Source organism: Anguilla anguilla, chromosome 2, assembly GCF_013347855.1.
Source record: "Anguilla anguilla isolate fAngAng1 chromosome 2, fAngAng1.pri, whole genome shotgun sequence".
Taxonomy (NCBI): domain Eukaryota; kingdom Metazoa; phylum Chordata; class Actinopteri; order Anguilliformes; family Anguillidae; genus Anguilla; species Anguilla anguilla.
In genome coordinates, this window is record NC_049202.1 from 75683777 (window position 1) to 75704427 (window position 20651).

Here is a 20651-nt window from a genome sequence, read left to right on the forward strand (position 1 = left end):
TCTGTGGGGATGGGGGTGGGGGTGGGGGGGCGGGGGTGGTGGAGACAGACAGTGGGGACTCTGTCAGGGTGGGGGGGGGGGGGGGGCAGGAGCAGTGGAGACAGACAGTGGGGACTCTGTCGGGGTGGGGGTAGGGGGGCGGGGGGCAATCTCTGTGGATTTTGAAGAGAAAGCTGAGCCAGGAGTGGCAGTCTAGTTTCTGCCAGACAGAAACAGTAAGAAACGGGATCCAGTTGGGCCCGTATCAGACGTGGCTGATCTTCATTAATGCGGTGCCATGGAAAGACGGCTCTGCCCAGATAGAGCTCATTTAGCACCGGACCTGGGCTTCTGCGAAACAGGATGGAAATGAGAAATATACTGAATAAATCAGTGTGTAACAGAGTAAAAGGCTGAGTACTGTGTGTGTGTGAGTGTGTGTGCGTGTGTGTGAGTGTGTGTGTGTGTGCGCTTGTGTTTGTGTGTGAGTGTGTGTGTGTGTGTGTGTGAGCTTGTGTTTGTGTGTGTGTGTGTGTGTGTGTGAGTGTGTGTATGTGTGTGTGTGCGCTTGTGTTTGTGTGTGAGTGTGTGTGCGCTTGTGTTTGTGTGTGAGAGTGTGTGTGTGTGTGTGCGCTTGTGTTTGTGTGTGAGTGTGTGTGTGTGTGTTTGTGTGTGAGTGTGTGTGTGCGCTTGTGTTTGTGTGTGAGTGTGTGTGTGCGTGTTGAACCCTAAGGCCTGCCTAAAGGGGTTCAGTGTGGCTGAGCAGTGGTGGGGGGGGTGTGTGTGTGGGGGTTAGAGTTTTGGGGGCGTGTGGAAGGGTTTGAGTTTGGGGGTGTGTGGGGGAGTTTGAGTTGGGGGAAGGTGGGTGTGGGGGGGTTTGAGTTGGGGGGGGGGGGTGAGTTGGCGAGGAGGGGGGGTAAGTTGGCGAGGAGGGGGGGTAAGTTGGCCAGGAGGGGGGGTAAGTTGGCGAGGGGGGGGGGTAAGTTGGCGAGGAGGGGGGGTAAGTTGGCCAGGAGGGGGGGGTAAGTTGGCCAGGAGGGGGGGTAAGTTGGCGAGGGGGGGGGGTAAGTTGGCGAGGAGGGGGGGTAAGTTGGCGAGGGGGGGGGTAAGTTGGCGAGGAGGGGGGGTAAGTTGGCGAGGGGGGGTAAGTTGGCGAGGAGGGGGTGAGTTGGCGAGGAGGGGGGGTAAGTTGGCGAGGAGGGGGTGAGTTGGCGAGGAGGGGGGGTAAGTTGGCGAGGAGGGGGGGGGTAAGTTGGCGAGGAGGGGGGGTAAGTTGGTGAGGGGGGGGTAAGTTGGCGAGGAGGGGGGGTAAGTTGGCGAGGGGGGGGGTAAGTTGGCGAGGAGGGGGGGTAAGTTGGCGAGGGGGGGGGTAAGTTGGCGAGGAGGGGGGGTAAGTTGGCGAGGAGGGGGGGGTAAGTTGGCGAGGAGGGGGGGTAAGTTGGCGAGGAGGGGGTAAGTTGGCGAGGGGGGGGGTAAGTTGGCGAGGAGGGGGTAAGTTGGCGAGGGGGGGGGTAAGTTGGCGAGGAGGGGGTGAGTGCAGTCTGCGCTCAATAGAGGTCACTGTTTATTGATCCAGACCAGCAGTTCAGGTCAGCAGACGGGCTCCCTGGGGTTTCCCCTCTCTCTCCTGCTGTCTCTCTCCCTCTCTCTTTATCCCCCTCTCTCCCTTTCTTTCTGTCTTTATCGCTCTCTCTCTCCTTCTGTCTCTCTCCCTCTCTCTTTATCCCCCGCTCCCTTTCTTTCTGTCTTTATCGCTCGCTCTCTCCTTCTCTCTCTCTCTCTCTCTCTCCTGGTCTCTCCCTTTATCACTCTCTCTCTCCTGCTCTCTCTCTCCTGATCTCTCCCTTCATCACCCTCTCTCCTCTCTCTCCCTCTCTCTTTAACCCTCTCTCTCCCTTTCTTTCATTCTCTATCACTCTCTCTCTCTCTCTCTCTCTTGCTGTCTCACATTATCTCTATTTCTGTGCCTTAAAACCAGCCCATGCAACTGCTTAGATTGTTGAGTATTTTCCAACATAATTGCATAGATGATCTGTGTGTGTGTGTGTGTGTGTCAGGTGTGTGTGTGTGTGTATGTATGTGTGTGTGCGTGTGTGTGTGTGTGTGTGTGCGTGTATGTGTGTATGCGTGTGTGTGTGTATGTGTGCATACAGCAATAAAGATATGTAAAATAAACCCTACTGACCCCACCCCCTCACAAACACATTCACAGTAAGTACTTAAAGAACAGACACATTCATACAGTAAGTACTTAAAGAACAGACACATTCACACAGGCATGGGTGATTATTAAAGGCCTGATGTGCAAAGGGGTTCCCCACACTGTCTCCTCTTGTTCACGGGGCTCTTGTTGGTCTGTCGGAGCTGACCCCTGACCCCTGATATTCCTCGGTTTGCTGTAAAACAAACGCATAAAAGGAATCTGTGATTTCATTCAGTGAAGGGTGAAAGAAGGATGTAATTCACCCTCCACCTCTCTCTGATCTTTCCCTCTTTTCTCTCTGTCTTGCTCTCTCTCTCTCTTTCTCTCCCCTTCCATTTTCTCTCAAGTCTTCGCTAATGAGTACCTCTCTCTGCTGTGATTGACAGGTCCCTGGGGGCGGGGCTTGGCCAGCTAATGGACGACCTGAGAGGGAGTGTCAGCAGCCAGCGAAAAGAGAAAACCCTGTCCAATCAGGTCTGGGCCCAGCTCCACACTGCACAGGTCAGTGGCCATGTCCAATCAGGTCTGGGACCAGCTCCACACTGCACAGGTCAGTGGCCATGTCCAATCAGGTCTGGGACCAGCTCCACACTGCACAGGTCAGTGGCCATGTCCAATCAGGACTGTGACCACCCCCACACTGCACAGGTCAATGACTCTGTCCAATCAGACCTGGGCAGAGGCACCACCCATCCAAACAGAGGGCAGGAGAATCAGCTGAGCGAGCTGTTGGCTCTGGGGGAGGGGCTATGTTGGTAATGAGGGGCAGCCAACCTGGACTTTAACAGTGTTTATTCCGCTAATGTGCCTTTTTAACTGCTCTGATAACGTCCTCCTCTCTGAGGTCTCCATGCGGATCCATCTTTAGAGTCAAATCTGCTACACAAAATGGCTACAGCCCTGTAAATTTAAAGGTGTGGTTTAGAAGGGAAAGGTGTGGCTCAGAAGGTAAAGGTGTGGTTTAGAAGGTAAAGGTGTGGCTCAGAAGGTAAAGGTGTAGCTCAGAAGGTAAAGGTGTGGCTCAGAAGGTAAAGGTGTGGCTCAGAAGGTAAAGGTGTAGCTCAGAAGGTAAAGGTGTGGCTCAGAAGGTAAAGGTGTAGCTCAGAAGGTAAAGGTGTAGCTCAGAAGGGAAAGGTGTGGCTCAGAAGGTAAAGGTGTAGCTCAGAAGGTAAAGGTGTGGTTTAGAAGGTAAAGGTGTGATTCAGAAGGTAAAGGTGTGGCTCAGAAGGTAAAGGTGTAGCTCAGAAGGTAAAGGTGTGGTTTAGAAGGTAAAGGTGTGATTCAGAAGGTAAAGGTGTGGCTCAGAAGGTAAAGGTGTAGCTCAGAAGGTAAAGGTGTGGTTTAGAAGGTAAAGGTGTGATTCAGAAGGTAAAGGTGTAGCTCAGAAGGTAAAGGTGTGGTTTAGAAGATAAAGGTGTGGTTTAGAAGGTAAAGGTGTGGTTTAGAAGGTAAAGGTGTGGCTCAGAAGGTAAAGGTGTGGTTTAGAAGGTAAAGGTGTGGTTTAGAAGATAAAGGTGTGGTTTAGAAGGTAAAGGTGTGGCTCAGAAGGTAAAGGTGTGATTTAGAAGGTAAAGGTGTGGTTTAGAAGGTAAAGGTGTAGCTCAGAAGGTAAAGGTGTGGCTCAGAAGGTAAAGGTGTGGTTTAGAAGGTAAAGGTGTAGCTCGGAAGGTAAAGGTGTGGTTTAGAAGGTAAAGGTGTGTGGTTTAGAAGGTAAAGGTGTGGCTCAGAATGTGGGGTGATGATTTACATACAGGTATCATAGATATTAGAATTGATAGAGTACAATAACACTATGGCTGTTTTTCCTGTCTTTCTCTCCCCCTCAATCCACCTCTCCTCCTGTTCCCTTCCCCTCTCTCTCCCTTCTTTCTTCCTCTCCTCCTTTCCCTCCTCCTCTCTCTCACCCTCCGTCCCTCTCTCTCCCCCCCCCCACCCTGCCCCCCCGCGGTTGCGTAAGCAGAGTGAGGTCCCTGTGTCTGTGGGCTGTATGCCGGCTCAGCCAGTATTCCAGCTGCTGAAGCAGAAGGCCGCAGCGAATGGGGGTGCGGTCCTGGAGAGGGGGTTCCACCGCCGGGCCCCAGGGCCCCTCTGCACAGAGGGCAAACACTCCAGCACAGCCAGGGGCCACGGCAACACAGGTCAGTCAGGGGCCCACACATGCACACACACACACACACACACACACACATACACATATGCACACACGCACACACTCACACATACACACATACACATATGCACACACGCACACACACACACACACACATACACACACACATACACGTATGCACACACGCACACATACACATACACACACGCATACTCACACACACACAAACACACACACACACACTCTCCTTGTACCTTGGTCAGTTCATGCTCCTATGTGAGGGGCTGTTTTGAGGGGAGTGCACTTCCTGTTTCCCATCAGCCCTTGCAGGTAGAGGTGCACAGGAAGGCTGGGTGGGGCAGATGCTGATGCTGAGGCGGAACAGAACCAAGGCTCTGCAGACAGGACGCAGCACTGGGAAGAAACAGGAAGTGACAGATACCTCCCACACAGAGAGCGAGTCTTCTCAGCGCGGTGAGAAGTTGGGCGGGGCGAAGCAGGCCAAGGGTGACAGGAGCAAGGACTAGCTGACTGATTGGTTGAGTGATTGATTGATTGATTTATGAAATGAAGGATTGATTGATTGGTTGACTATTTGGGTGATTGATTCATTGGTTGATTGATTGATGGACTAAATGATTGATTGGTTGACTGATTGGTTGATGGACTGACTGATTGATTGATGGACTGGCTGATAGATAGATTGATTGATTGATGGACTGACTGATTGATTGATTGACCGATCGATTGATGGGCTGGCTGATAGATTTATTGATGGATTGATTGATTGACTGATTGACTGACTGACCGACTGACTGACTGACTGACTGATTGATTGATTGATTGATTGATTGATTCATTCATTTATTCATTCATTCATTCATTCATTCATTCATTCATAGGCTGGCTGATAGATTTATTGATGATTGATTGATAGATGGACTGACTGATTGATTGACAGATTGCTTGATGGGCTGGCTGATTGATTGATGGACTGACGGATTGATTTAAGGGCTGGCTGGTAGATGTATTGATGTATTGATAGATTAATTGATGGGCTGACTGATAGATTTATTGATGGATTGATTGATTGATTGATGGATTGGCTGATAGATAGATAGATAGATTGATAGATAGATCGATTGATTGATTGATTGATTGATTGATTGATTGACTGATTGACTGACTGACTGACTGACTGATTTATTGACTAATTGATTGATAGGCTGGCTGATTGACTGATTGATTAGCCAGTGGTCACGGTTAATGCTTGACCTCCTCTGTCCTGCAGAGGAGGACAGCAGTCCGGACAGTGATAAAGAACACTACAGCAAAGCCACTTCTACCGAAAACTCCTCAATAAACCTGAATCTGACTGGTCCTTCTCCCTCTTCAGTTGTGAAGCTGGAAGCCAATCAGAAAGCAAAGAATAAGAAGGAAAGGCAAGGGCTCCTGGGTAAGTGTGTTTAAGCATGATAAACTGCCACTTTGTGCAAGAAATGAATTCAGCTTTATTTGCATAGAGGGTGTTATCACAAAGCCGCTTTACAGAGATGGCAGCTGGGCCGACTGTGCAGGGAACTCTCCCTGGCTGGTTACAGAAGAAACCCTGAGCAGAACCTGACTCAGAGCAGGGAGCCCATCCGCCGCTGGCTGGCACTGGTTAAAAAGGAAAATGGCAGTGCATAAATGTCAGTGGGTAGTACTGTCAGACAGGGGACAAGCGTGGCGCTGGAGCTGAACCAACTGTGTCTGGAGCAGCAGGCTCAGAAAAGAGAAGAAATATATGATCATTAGGCAGCACTGATATGCTTCTGAGCCGAGCAGGAGAGAGAGGTGCCTGTGTGCTGTAAGGAGAAATACCCTGGCAGAATAAATCTGTGGCTGCATAGCTAGAGGAGCAAAGGTGAAGGGCCAACAGTCATGAGGACAGGCCAGAGACTGTGCCCACCAGACCATGACTGTCCCATCTTACCACACTGACACCATGCATGACTGTCCCATCTTACCACACAGACACCATGCATGACTGTCCCATCTTACCACACAGACACCATGCATGACTGACCAATCTTACCACACAGACACCATGCATGACTGACCCATCTTACCACACAGACACCATGCATGACTGACCCATCTTACCACACTGACACCATGCATGACTGTCCCATCTTACCACACAGACACCATGCATGACTGTCCCATCTTACCACACAGACACCATGCATGACTGACCCATCTTACCACACAGACACCATGCATGACTGACCCATCTTACCACACAGACACCATGCATGACTGACCAATCTTACCACACAGACACCATGCATGACTGACCCATCTTACCACACTGACACCATGCATGACTGTCCCATCTTACCACACAGACACCATGCATGACTGTCCCATCTTACCACACAGACACCATGCATGACTGACCCATCTTACCACACAGACACCATGCATGACTGACCCATCTTACCACACAGACACCATGCATGACTGACCCATCTTACCACACAGACACCATGCATGAAATGCTGTTTGTGGGGACAGGAGCAGAAATGCTGTTTGTGGGGAGGTTTGGAATGTTTTACCTGAGTTGTTGGTTCTCAGGGTCTGTGAGAGTGCCCTGTATGGAGGAGGTGAAGGTGAGGAGGAGAACCCCCTATGGACCAGCCATGGGTACTACACAGAAGAGGTTCCTGGAGCCAGAAGAGGAGGAGGAGGAGGAGGAAGGAGAGGAAGGAGAGGGGGACAAGCGGTGCAGGCAGCTCTGCCAACAGGGGTCGGGGCTCCAGGGCTCACTTGCCACCAGCAGGAGGCTGAAGAAACTCACGAGCAAGAGTATAGCGCAGCAGAGCATTATGGGACAGGTGAGAGCCAGGTGGAGATGATTTGGGGTGAACTACACTGTACACACACATGCGCACCCACATGCACACACACACACACACACACACACGCACCCACACGCACGCACACACTCACACACACACACACATACACACACACACACACACTCTCACACACACACACACTCACACACACTCACACACACACACACACTCACACACACGTACACACACACTCACACGCACACACACACACACATGCGCACACACACACTCACACACACACACATGCACACACACACACATACATACACGCAGTTGCCTGTGGAATCCTCTTGTCTATTCTTTTATCTTATTTGTTCAGTAGACACTCTTACCCAGTTAATTGTGGATTATAATGAAACGTGACGTTTCCTTTAAACCCAGTGAAAACCACCAGCTTCGTAGACATCTGCGGATGTGAGGAGACATTTTTAGTGTATTCAAAGCGGCCAGGCTGTGTGAGAGGGTGGAGTCAGAGTCACATGATGTCCCCGCAGGGTAAAGGTCGCGCGGTCAGCCGGCTGCTGGAGAGCTTCGCTGCTCATGAGGGCTTCCAGATGGACGAGGACAGCAGCTTCTCAGAGGGGGAGGAGCCAGGCCTCACCCCAGGGCGCATGCCCCGCCCCCACAGGGAGACCCATCAAGGTGAGAATACACTCCCTATCCTCTTACCCACACGCACGCATGCTCACGCACACACCCACACATATGCACACACACACACACACACACACAGATACACATGCACACAGCCACACACACACGCACCCACACATACACCCACACACACACATACACATGCACATGCTGACCTGTGTACCAATGTATTGATCATGTATAAAAATGTCATATCATTCTAGCTGATGTTTTTACTGTGTTTGTGGTTTTTTGGGTTTGTGAGTCCTGCCAAGCTGTGTGTGACCGCTGTGTCTGTTGTTTTTGGGGTTGGTGGGGACAGTCCTGCCAAGCTGTGTGCTCAGTAAGGAGCAGCTGGTGGATGGGCTGAAGGTGCTTATCTCCAAGGAGGATGAACTCCTATACGCTGCCTACCTGCGCACTCTAGACCTGCCTGACATGTAAGCTAAAGCACTGTTCACTGGGCATTCTCAGATCTACGTTGCATTCTGGGTACTCTCAGGCCCGTACTGCCTCCTTGGTACTGTCAGACTGGTGCTACATTATGGGTACTGTAAGACTGGTACTACGTTATGGGTACTCTCAGACTGGTACTACATTATGGGTACTCTCAGACTGGTACTACATTATGGGTACTCTCAGACTGGTGCTACATTATGGGTACTCTCAGACTGGTACTACATTATGGGTACTCTCAGACTGGTACTACATTATGGGTACTCTCAGACTGGTACTACATTATGGGTACTCTCAGACTGGTACTACATTATGGGTACTCTCAGACTGGTACTACATTATGGTTACTCTCAGACTGGTACTACATTATGGGTACTCTCAGACTGGTACTACATTATGGGTACTCTCAGACTGGTACTACATTATGGGTACTCTCAGACTGGTACTACATTATGGTTACTCTCAGACTGGTACTACATTATGGGTACTCTCAGACTGGTACTACATTATGGGTACCTTAAGACTGGTACTACATTATAGGTACTATCAGACTGGTACTACGTTATAGGTACTGTCAGCAGCATTTGCAAGGCATACACAATGCATGTAAGACAGGGCATATACAATAGATAAACTGTTCTGTATTACATAGTATGCCTATGAAAACATAATAAAATAATAATTAATATAAATTTATTTTTATTTCCTTCAGATACAGTGTCGTTATTGAGGGTGAAAGACGAAACCGACCAAGAATTTACTCGCTGGAGCAGCTGCTGCAAGAGGCTGTGAGTTTTCCCTGCTTTATAGCAGCTTTACACCCGAACCCTAACCCAAAAACACCTCCTCCCTCCTCCCGCTCTCTCCAAAAACACCTCCTCCCACCTCCTCCTGCTCTCTCCAAAAACACCTCCTCCCACTTTCTCCAAACACCACCTCCTCCCGCTCTCTCCAGCTTTACAACTGAACCCTAACCCGAAAACACCTCCTCCCGCTCTCTCCAAACACCACCTCCTCCTGCCCTCTCTAAACACCACCCTCTCAAAACACCACCTCCAAACACCTCCTCCCGCTCTCTCCAAACACCACCTCCTCCTGCCCTCTCTAAACACCACCCTCTCAAAACACCACCTCCAAACACCTTTTCCCGCTCTCTCCAAACACCACCTCCTCCTGCCCTCTCTAAACACCACCCTCTCAAAACACCATCTCCTCCCACCCCCTCCAAACACCACCTCCTCTCCCCCTCTCCAAACACCACCTCCTCCTGCCCTCTCCAAACAGCACCTCCTCCTCCCACCTCCTCCCAGCCTCTCTGTGTGTTTGTGTTTCAGGTGCTGGATGTGCGGCCAGAGTCAGAGTTGGTGTTGGAGCAGGGAGCCCGTGTATGTGCGTACTGGAGCGAGCGCTCACGCTGCCTGTATCCTGGATACGTGCACAGAGGTGTGTGTGTATGTTTGTGTGTGAGTGCGTATGTGTGTGCACATGTGAATTCTACTCACTCTATTGGTTTAATCTTCCTTGTCATTGCGGTGTTTGTCCACCAGGGGGCCCTGGGGAGCAGCAGAAGGAGGGCAGTGTAATGGTGGAGTTTGATGATGGAGACAGAGGCTGGATCTCACTGCACAACATCCGGCTTCTCCCTCCAGGCTACCAGATCCGCTGTGAGTCCCCCGGCTCAGAGAGGGGCAGTGATTGGTTACATCCATCCTCACGTATGGCCACTCCCCCCAGTCAGAGAGGGGCAGTGATTGGTTACATCCATCCTCACGTATGGCCACTCCCCCCAGTCAGAGAGGGGCAGTGATTGGTTAAATCCATCCTCACGTATGGCCACTCCCCCCAGTCAGAGAGGGGCAGTGATTGGTTAAATCCATCCTCACGTATGGCCACTCCCCCCAGTCAGAGAGGGGCAGTGATTGGTTAAATCCATCCTCACGTATGGCCACTCCCCCCAGTCAGAGAGGGGCAGTGATTGGTTAAATCCATCCTCACGTATGGCCACTCTCCCCGGTCAGAGAGGGGCAGTGATTGGTTAAATGCATCCTCACGTATCGACACTCGCCCCGGTCAGAGAGGGGCAGTGATTGGTTAAATCCATCCTCACGTAAGGACACACCCCCTCTCATATGGACACTCCCCAGCAGCTGGTTAAGGCCGTGTTAATCGGAAAAGCAAAGGATGGGGAGGCCTGATGGCTCCCAAACACTCAGCCCTTAGCTTAGCTTAGCTGTGAGAGAGTGTTTCCGCATGGTGCGCCTGCATACTGTGTTCCTCAATGCATATTACAGATGTTCATGCGTTTTGCTTTTTCATGATCAGAAATGTTGGTCTTTTCTGATCATGAAATGTTGGTGTTCAGCATCTCTTCTTTGTGTAATAAAGGGATCATTTGAGCCACATACCATAAAGTTGTCCCTCCCCCTCCTCCACCCCCCCCGCCCCAGGTGCGGAGCCTGCCCCCACCCTCCTGATGTCTGCCTGCCGCAGAAGGAGGAGCTTCACGCTGGAGAAGAGCACACTGACCAACACCTCCTCTGATAGGCCCTACGACAGCACTGCCAAACCAGGTAAGCCAATCACAGACCATTGCACCAGCACTGCCAAACCAGGTAAGCCAATCACAGACCATTGCACCAGCACTGCCAAACCAGGTAAACTAATCATTACATTACATTACAGGCATTTAGCAGACGCTCTTATCCAGAGCGACTTACACAACTTTTACATAGCATTTTACATTGTATCCATTTATACAGCTGGATATATACTGAAGCAATTTTGGTTAAGTACCTTGCTCAAGGGTACAACGGCAGTGTCCTACCCGGGAATCGAATCGAAGGTGACTTAGGTGCATTAACTGTCTTAACTACTGCTTGTATTTTTTCCATAGATTGCGTTGTTGCCGTTCTTGTTGTGTTAGTGTTAATCAGTTTAACCTTCAGGGTCCAAGTTGAACTATGCGGTTGTTCCCTGCACTTGGACCGATACTTCTCTCTAGGGGTTTCGTCATACTTGTTCCTGGTTATGGTTATACACTTTGTTGTACGTCGCTCTGGATAAGAGCGTCTGCCAAATGCCTGTAATGTAATGTAATGTAATGAACATGCGACCTTTCGGTTACAAGCCCAGTTCCTTACCCACTGTGCTACACTCCGTTCCGTAATCACAGACCAATGCTCCAGCACTACCAAACCAGGTACACCAATCACAGACCAGTGCACCAGCACTACCAAACTGGTTTCTAATTTTTCTAATTTGAGCTCATGGTTTGTTTCATGGTTTCCCAGGGATACCAGACAGTGTGAACTCAGGGAGAAAGTGCACCCCCTCAGAGAGCAGCTGCCCCCCCCCTCAGCTGGCTCGCTGTGACCACGCCCAGGAGGCGGACCCCCCACAGCTTCTTCCCCCTCAATGGGGCGCCCCGGAGGGCCCTCAAAAGGCAGGAGGCAGACTTTTCTCCCTCACTGGCCCCGCCCACAGCCCCGCCCGCCAAGCCCATGTTCAGCAGCTCTTTTGAGGTGGACTCCTTCAGGAGCATCGCCCACGGCTGCACCTCCTTCTCCGCCCGGCACACGCCCGCGCCCCTGGGGGGCGGCGAGGGGGGCAGGCCCTGCCGGGGGGGCAGCGGGTGCCCTGTCAAACTGGACCATGAGGGAGTGACCGCACCCAAAACCAAGAGCAGCAAGGCCCTGCTGCAGCATGGCGGCGGTAAGGCTGGCGGGGCGGGGTTTGGGTCCAAAGGGGGCGTGTCCTCCGCCGTGCGCTACGCCCCCCCGGTCCTCCTCACCAAAGCCAGTAAGAAGGGTGGGGCTGGGGGCGGGGCTCAGGCGGAACTGCTCCTCGGGGGGCTGTCCCAGCTGCACGCGCCCCCCCAGGCTCTGCCGATGGATGTATTGGCAGAATACGACAGCGACTGCCACAGCGACTGCCACGCCTCCTACTCTGACATGGAGGAAGAGGAGGAAGAGGAGGAGCACCAGAGAGCCGCCATGGCCGGCCATTTCCTCTCCCGCCTCTCCATCTTTTCCTCCTCCTCTGGCTCCTCCTCTTCCTCCTCTTCCTCGCTCTGCTCCTCCTCCCTCTGCTCCTCTGAGAACGACTCCTCCTACAGCTCTGAGGATGAGGAGGGAGGCCCACTGCTCCTGCAGGGCTGCCTCTCCTCCCATCATGCACTGCTGCAGGCCCCCGAACCCCCGCTTCACTCCCCACCCGCTGCCCGTCACTCCTTTGGGGCCAAGGTTGCCGACGGAAACAAGCCAATCAGGAGGAAGGATGGCCCTGACTCCACTCCCTCCGCCAAGACACCCAGGGACCCCGCCAGAAGACAGAGGCAGTTGCCGGGCGACACCCTGCCCAAGGCCGGCCCCTACCCGTCCACCCACCAGCTCTGGAAGTGGTCTGGGAACCCCACGCAGGTGGGTGCATTGCCATGGCGACAACCATGATTGCATCATAGCTGCTGAGGTGACAGCTGATTATTACCTAATTATTCCATCACACATCCAGGACCTGTTCCCACAGTGCAGACATTCATGTCTGCAGCTGATTGTTTTGTGAACAGGGTTAGGGTTAGGGTATTATTGAGTGTTATTGAGGTAGGGTTAGGGTATTATTGAGTGTTATTGAGTTAGGGTTAGGGTATTATTGAGTGTTATTGAGTTAGGGTTAGGGGCAGGGTATTATTGAGTGTTATTGAGTTAGGGTTAGGGTATTATTGAGAGTTATTGTGTTAGGGTTAGGGTTAGGGTATTATTGAGTGTTATTGAGTTAGGGTTAGGGTTAGGGTTATGGTGTTATTGAGTGTTATTGAGTTAGGGTTAAGGTTTTGGTTAGGGTTTGGGTGTAGGGGTTAGGGTTAGGCTGTAGGGGTTAGGGTTTGGGTGTAGAGTTTAGGGTTAGGCTGTAGAGGTTAGGGTTTGGGTGTAGAGGTTAGGGTTATGGTTAGGCTGTAGAGGTTAGGGTTAGGGTTTGGGTTAGGGTTAGGCTGTAGACGTTAGGGTTAGGGTTTGGGGAACCCCCTACTCTTTGTGATAAGTGTCATGGGATCTTTAATGACCACAGTGAGTCAGGACCTCGGTTTAACGTCTCATCCGAAAGATGGCATCTCCTACAGCACAGTGTCCCCGTCACTGCACTGGGGCATTTGGGTTTATTTGACCAGAGGGGAGATTGCCCCCTGCTGACCCACCAACACCACTTCCAGCAACAACTCAGTATTCCCTGGTGGTCTCCCATCCAAGTGCCAACCAAGCCCACACTTGCTTAGCTTCAGCCAGTCGGCAGGAGCAGAGTGCGTGGTGGTATGGCTGCTGATATTGAGTGTTATTAAGTTTGGGTTAGGGTTAGGCTGTAGAGGTTAGGGTTAGGGTATTTTTGAGTGTTATTCAGTTATGGTTAGGGTTAGGGTTTGGGTGTAGAAGTTAGGGTTATGGTATTATTGAGTGTTATTGAGTTAGGGTTAGGGTTTGGGTTAGAGTTAGGCTGTAGAGGTTAGGGTTAGGGTTTGGGTTAGGGTTAGGCTGTAGAGGTTAGGGTTAGGGTATTTTTGAGTGTTATTCAGTTATGGTTAGGGTTTGGGTGTAGAGGTTAGGGTTATGGTAGTATTGAGTGTTATTGAGTTAGGGTTAGGGTTTGGGTTAGGGTTAGGCTGTAGAGGTTAGGGTTAGGGTTTGGGTTAGAGTTAGGCTGTAGAGGTTAGGGTTAGGGTATTTTTGAGTGTTATTGAGTGTGCGTCTCCCACGCAGAGGCGGGGAATGAAAGGGAAAGCGCGGAAGCTGTTCTACAAGGCGGTGGTTCGCGGCCGCGACACCGTGCGCGTGGGAGACTGCGCCGTCTTCCTGTCCGCGGGCCGCCCCCACCTGCCCTACGTGGGCCGCATCGAGAGCATGTGGCAGTCCTGGGCCAGCAACATGGTGGTGAAGGTCAAGTGGTTCTACCATCCAGAGGAGACCAAGATGGGCAAGAGGCCCCGAGACGGCAAGGTAGGCTAGCGAGAGAACATACTGCAGCAAGATTACATACTGCAGCAAGATTACAAACTGCAGCGAGAGAACATACTGCAGCAAGATTACATAGTGCAGCAAGATTACATACTGAAGCAAGATTACAAACTGCAGCGAGAGAACATACTGCAGCAAGATTACATACTGCAGCAAGAGAACATACTGCAGCAAGATTACAAACTGCAGCAAGATTACAAACTGCAGCGAGAGAACATACTGCAGCAAGATTACATACTGCAGCAAGATTACATAGTGCAGCAAGATTACATAGTGCAGCAAGATTACATACTGCAGCAAGATTACAAACTGCAGCAAGATTACATACTGCAGCAAGATTACAAACTGCAGCGAGAGAACATACTGCAGCAAGATTACATACTGCAGCGAGAGAACATACTGCAGCAAGATTACAAACTGCAGCGAGAGAACATACTGCAGCAAGATTACATACTGCAGCGAGAGAACATACTGCAGCAAGATTACAAACTGCAGCAAGATTACAAACTGCAGCGAGAGAACATACTGCAGCAAGATTACATGCTGCAGCAAGATTACATAGTGCAGCAAGATTACATACTGCAGAAAGATTACAAACTGCAGCGAGAAAACACTGCACCAAGATTACATACTGCAGCGAGAGAACATACTGCAGCAAGATTACAAACTGCAGCGAGAGAACATACTGCAGCAAGATTACAAACTGCAGCAAGAGAACATACTGCAGCAAGATTACATACTGCAGCAAGATTACAAACTGCAGCGAGAGAACATACTGCAGCAAGATTACATACTGCAGCAAGATTACAAACTGCAGCGAGAGAACATACTGCAGCAAGATTACAAACTGCAGCAAACAAAATTACTCTCTCTCCCTCCCCCTCTCTCTCCCTTCCTCCCCCTCGTTTCTCTCTCCTCACACACTGTCTCTCTCCCTCCCTCGCCCCTCTCTCTCTCTCCCTCTCTCTCTCTCTTTCCTAGCATGCCTTGTACCAGTCCAGTCATGAGGATGAGAATGATGTGCAGACCATTTCGCACAGGTGCCAGGTGGTGAGCCGGGCGGAGTACGAGTATCTGAGCCGCGGCAGGAAGCTGCCGCACAGCGCCCAGGACCTGTACTACCTGGCGGGTACCTACGACCCCGCCAGCGGGCAGCTGGTCACCGCCGAGGGCGAGGCCATCTGCTGCTAGCCCCGCCCACCTTGCCGCTGAAAGGCCCCAGGACATGTGGCTGAGGCAGGGGCGTCTGTGGATTTGCCTGAGGGGAACGGAGGGCCATTGGAGCTCTATGCTGTCACGCACCCAAGGGCATGCTGGGAAAACCCAATCAGAGTGACTGCCCCGCCCTGCACCGCGAGGTTTAGGAGTACAAATTTAGCTGTTGTACTGGTTTCCCAGAGTCAGGGCATTCAACAGGAGGGGCACTGAAGGGTGAGGGGTCAAGGGTGAAGGGTCAGGTTTGAAGGGCTTTGTAACTGACTTAACTGTTCAAACCAACAGATTGTGCTGGTTATGAAGAAACTGGAGAGACCACATGCCCGTCAGCACAGCTTTTACTGTCAGCAGGGTGTGTGTGAGTGTGTGTGTGTCTGTGTGTGTGTGTGTGTGTGTCTGTGTGTGTGTGTGTGAGTATGTGTGTGTGTGTGTGTGTGTGTGTGTGTGTGCATGTGTCTGTGTGTGCGTGTGTGTGTCTGTGTGTGTGTGCACGTGTGCGTGCGCGTGTGTGCACGTGTGTGTCTGTGTGTGTGTGTGTGAGTGTGTGTGCGTCTGTGTGTGTGTGTGAGTATGTGTGTGTGTCTGTGTGTGTGTGTGTGTGTGTGCATGTGTGTGCGTGTGTGTCTGTGTGTCTGTGTGTGTGTGCACGTGTGCGTGTGCATCTGTGTGTGTGTGTGTGTGCACGTGTGCGTGTGCGTCTGTGTGTGCGTGTGCGTGTGTGTGCGTGTGTGCTGTGTGTGCGTGTGTGTGTGTGCGTGTGCGTGTATGTGTGTGCGTGTCTCTGTGTGTGTGCATGTGCGTGTGTGTCTGTGTGTGTGTGCGTGTGTGTATGTGTATGTGTGTGCGTGTGTGTGTGTGTGCGTGTGCGTGTGGGTGTGTATGCGTGTGCACGTGTGTGTGATTATTGCAGTGTGTACAGTCATCTCTCCAGAACATCTCTCCATTTTTTTACCAGATAACTGACTGATTGAGTTTATAAATATATGAATAAATATTCTTAAAAATTGGACAGATTTCCAAATCAAGCTATACAATTCAGTACCTCTTGCCTACCTTCTGATTCAGGTCTATATTATGTGTCAATTGTTGTTTTTTAGAAGGAATGGGGATGTGTGATGAGTTTTATTATCGTTTTTAACACCGCGCTGGGCCGCTGTTCAGCTGATTGTGTTCCCTTTATCTCCTTATTGATCGGTCATCCGAACCTTGTGGGCGTTAGTGGCTGTAATCTCTTGTTTAACACTGTAATGTTGTTTAACACTTAATGTGAAAACATACTGTAGATTTATCAGGTTTCTGTAAAAACTATACCAAAGCGAAGGTGGGATGTTCCCTGAATCCCCATGATGTTTAAAACTGCAATTATAAATCTCTCCTGGACCCTGTGATCTGATTGGCTAAAGTGAGTGACAGCATTGAGCAGGAGGGTCTACTAACGTTTGCAGCAGTGTTAAGGCGATGTTCAGAGAATGTTACTGGAGTGCTCATGAATGCATTGCTGAGTAGGACAATCCGATCAGTGAGGCAGGGCTGAGATTTTGGCTCAGTCTGGATGTAGTACTGTAAGTTACGGTTTAATGCTTTTTTTTTGCCAAAAATGTTTTTTTTTTGTCTTTGCTTTGCTTCTTTGTGTCTGACACTATCTTAAAGGCTGCTTAAAACAGGGGGTGGAGGGCACGGGGGGGGGGGGGGGGGGGGGGTGAGCTACGTCTCCCGTGTCCAGTTTTGTACAGTCATCTGTTGCCAAAAACACGGTTTTTCCGGCCTGTGCTGGGCTTTGTGTCCCCCGAGGGATATATGGGAGAGGTACAGCGTATGATTGGGTCTCCTCTGCCTTCCCTCTGCTCATACGTGGCTTGGGGCTGCAATGTGAAAAGAAGTAGCTGGTTGGCATTGTGTGTTTCAGGGGAGAACCACGAGTTTGTCTGCATTCTCCCGAGCCAGCAGCAGGGGGCATATGTGAGCACACTTGTGCAATTTGGACATTCCAAACGTGGGTGGGATTGAAGATGCCAAATTTGAAAAATAAATAACAATGAATTATAGTGGTGTACATATTTTGTTATTTTCTGAGCCCTCAGCATTTATGTAAACTAACACTGGATTCACCTGTGAGTGTGCTCAGACAGGAAGCAGCTGTGTGCCTTTCAGACTGTTCACAGGAAGTGACCTCATTGAGTGACCTGAATTTGGCCCCCCAGTGGGAACTTCAAAGATATTGTTTTTTTGGTCAGGTTATTTTGCTTTCTTTCAGTTGTTTTTGAAATAATAATTTAAGGTATGGTTTCTTTGTTAAAGCATCTTTATTTATAACCATTTTATTGCATTTTGTTCAATTTATTTTCTCTTTATAAAGGATGTCAAAACTTTATTAATTTTTGTTGATTTAATTGTGCGTATTGTTGTCTAAATTTCATGTCATCTTTTTACAGCCTTTGCTTTGGAAAGTAGACTGTAAGTTAAGAACTGGAGTAGAGTCCTTCTGGCTTTCCAGGACCCATGAAATTAGGGGCTTTTGGAAGTGACAGCTTCCTGTAAAATACTAATGGTTAAAAAGCAGAGTGACCAGGCTTGACCGAGTTTGGCCACATTCTGAAATCTGAAATGTGCAGGTCAGGTGATGCTGGGAACTCCAGATGCCACATAACCTGGCATAATGAGAGGCAGCCAGACAAAACACAGACATGCATTCGTGTGTGTGTGTGTGTGTGTGTGTGTGTGTGTACCACTGCAGGGCCAGTTCTCTCTCCCTCTGGCAGTGTGTGTATGTGTGTGTGTGTACCACTGCTGGGCCAGTTCTCTCTCCCTCTGGCAGTGTGTGTGTGTGTGTATAGTGTGTGAGTGTGTGTGTGTGTAAGGGTGTGCGTGCATGTGTGTACGTGTGTGTGTGTTTGTGTGTGTGTGTAAGGGTGTGTGTGTGTGTATAGTGTGTGTGTGTGTGTGTGTGTATATCCACGGTGCGCAGAACTGCATTGTTATTGAGTACTCACAGTGTTCGTTGGCCCGTTCCCCCAAACCACCAGAGACCACAACGCTCACCCAAACCGCCAGAGACCACAACGCTCACCCAAACCACCAGAGAGACCACAACGCTCACCCAAACCGCCAGAGAGACCACAACGCTCACCCAAACCGCCAGAGAGACCACAACGCTCACCCAAACTACCAGAGAGACCACAACATTCCCCTAAACTGCCAGAGAGACCACAACGATCTCCCAAACCACCAGAGAGACCACAATGCTCACCCAAACCACCAGAGGCCACAACGCTCACCCAAACCGCCAGAGAGACCACAACATTCCCCCAAACCACCAGAGGCCACAACGCTCACCTAAACTGCCAGAGAGATCACAACATTCCCCCAAACCGCCAGAGAGACCACAACATTCCCCCAAACTGCCAGAGAGACTACTACATGCACCCAAACCACCAGAGAGACCACAACATTCCCCCAAACTGCCAGAGAGACTACAACGCTCACCCAAACCACCAGAGAGACCACAACATACCCCCAAACTGCCAGAGAGACTACTACACTCACCCAAAACACCAGAGAGACCACAATGCTCACCCAAACTACCAGAGAGACCACAACGCTCACCCAAACCACCAGAGAGACCACAACATTCCCCCAAACCGCCAGAGAGACCACAACATTCCCCCAAACCGGCAGAGAGACCAGGTCCACAGCATTACATATGACATCGCTCAGATTGCTGAGAAAATATTGGAATATTTTAACACTGATTGAAAGAATTTTCATATGAATATTGTTCCTTGTTATTATTTTTTGTTTATATTTCTTTTATTTTCATAACTCACTTTTTGTTTTCTAATTGAGATTTAGTGTTGTAAAAAATTGTAAATTTGTACAGTATGACTTTTTATGGTTTTATTTTTGGGGTGAACAATCGAAGAAATTGTGTCTATAAATATTAAACTATGTGAAAGCATTTTAGTATCAAGACTTTTATAGGTGGCTTATGAATAAATAAATTCATAGAAAATGTATGTGGTTATGCACTGTTCATTGTTTTTATCCTTGAAGCGGCTTGTTAGTTGAGTATTTGTCAAATCTTTTCAGCACTGGATACCATCTTCTTTCTACTAAAGGTCAACACTCTCTATGGCACACCCCCACTCCCCAGCTCATGATCTGATTTGCTGGATTTTGAGAGCATTTAAGCAGTTTACCCAATCAAAGTAAAGGGGTCTGGTGTGTGTCATTTTCCCCTGGCGTGGTCTGGGTGCACTGATGGGTAAGCTGAGTCTCAGTCAATATTGGCACAGGGACGTCCTGTTGACTCCATGTTGGGGTTCGGGTTTGGGTCCTCCCTGCCATGGGCAGCGATGGCTGTGTCCCCTCTCCACAGAGCCAGATGGCTCGACCCGCGGGTCACTGATGTTCTCCACACACCACAGACCTTCACCCCTGTCCCTGGAGCTGAACCCAATCCAACCGCCGTGGAATGTTCTGGAATGACGCCTGAGATGGCGTTCTCCACTTCTCCGCTGAGCGCGACCTGATTGGCTCTCTCCTCATTGACTCTCTCCTCATTGGCTGTCTCATGGAGGAGAGGTGAGGTGTTCCTCCTGCAGAATCCCGGATGCTGGCTGACTCTGTGTCACTCACAGGCTGCACTGCCCAGCAGGAAGGAGGAGCATTACAGGGCATGGACACAGGTGTACAGGTATGCAGACAGGTAGGCTCACCGGCAGGAAACATTCAGATAAGTAGACTGAAACTGAGTTTCAGAACCTGCCCTTAAAGCCATATGATGGATGGAGTGGTTTACTCACTCCTAATGGATGGAGTGGTTTTCTCACTCCTGATGAATGGAGTGGTTTGCTCACTCCTCATGGGTCGAGTGGTTTGCTCACTCCTGATGAATGGCACAGGGAATGTGGGGTTATTGTATGAAGTGAACCCCAATCTGCAGTTTATGAATGAGTTTATACAGAGTCTATCAGTGAGTGTCACTGAGTGGAAGTGTGTGCATGTGTGTGTGTCTAAATGATTATATGTGTGAGTGTGAGCATGTGTGCATGTGTGTGTGTCTGAAAGTGTGTGTGTGTGTGTGTGTGTGTGTGTATGTTGCAGCTTTCAAATGTGATAATCTCCACCCCCGAACCTACAGGGATGACCCA

The 20651-nt window shown here is 50.2% G+C and overlaps 1 protein-coding gene across 1 annotated transcript in view; it reads left to right on the plus strand.

The window, feature by feature from the left end:
- bahcc1b (BAH domain and coiled-coil containing 1b) overlaps window positions 1-15934 on the plus strand; it is a 56896-nt gene extending 40962 nt beyond the window's left edge. The window contains 15 exon segments of the mRNA XM_035405485.1: window positions 2569-2683; window positions 4143-4320; window positions 4614-4766; window positions 5584-5748; window positions 6912-7171; window positions 7690-7837; window positions 8151-8268; window positions 8997-9072; window positions 9619-9727; window positions 9832-9948; window positions 10732-10854; window positions 11575-11588; window positions 11590-12702; window positions 14032-14268; window positions 15268-15934. Coding sequence (XP_035261376.1) covers window positions 2569-2683; window positions 4143-4320; window positions 4614-4766; window positions 5584-5748; window positions 6912-7171; window positions 7690-7837; window positions 8151-8268; window positions 8997-9072; window positions 9619-9727; window positions 9832-9948; window positions 10732-10854; window positions 11575-11588; window positions 11590-12702; window positions 14032-14268; window positions 15268-15477 — 3136 coding nt within the window. The 3' untranslated portion in view covers window positions 15478-15934.
- The last annotated feature ends 4717 nt before the right edge of the window (window positions 15935-20651 follow it).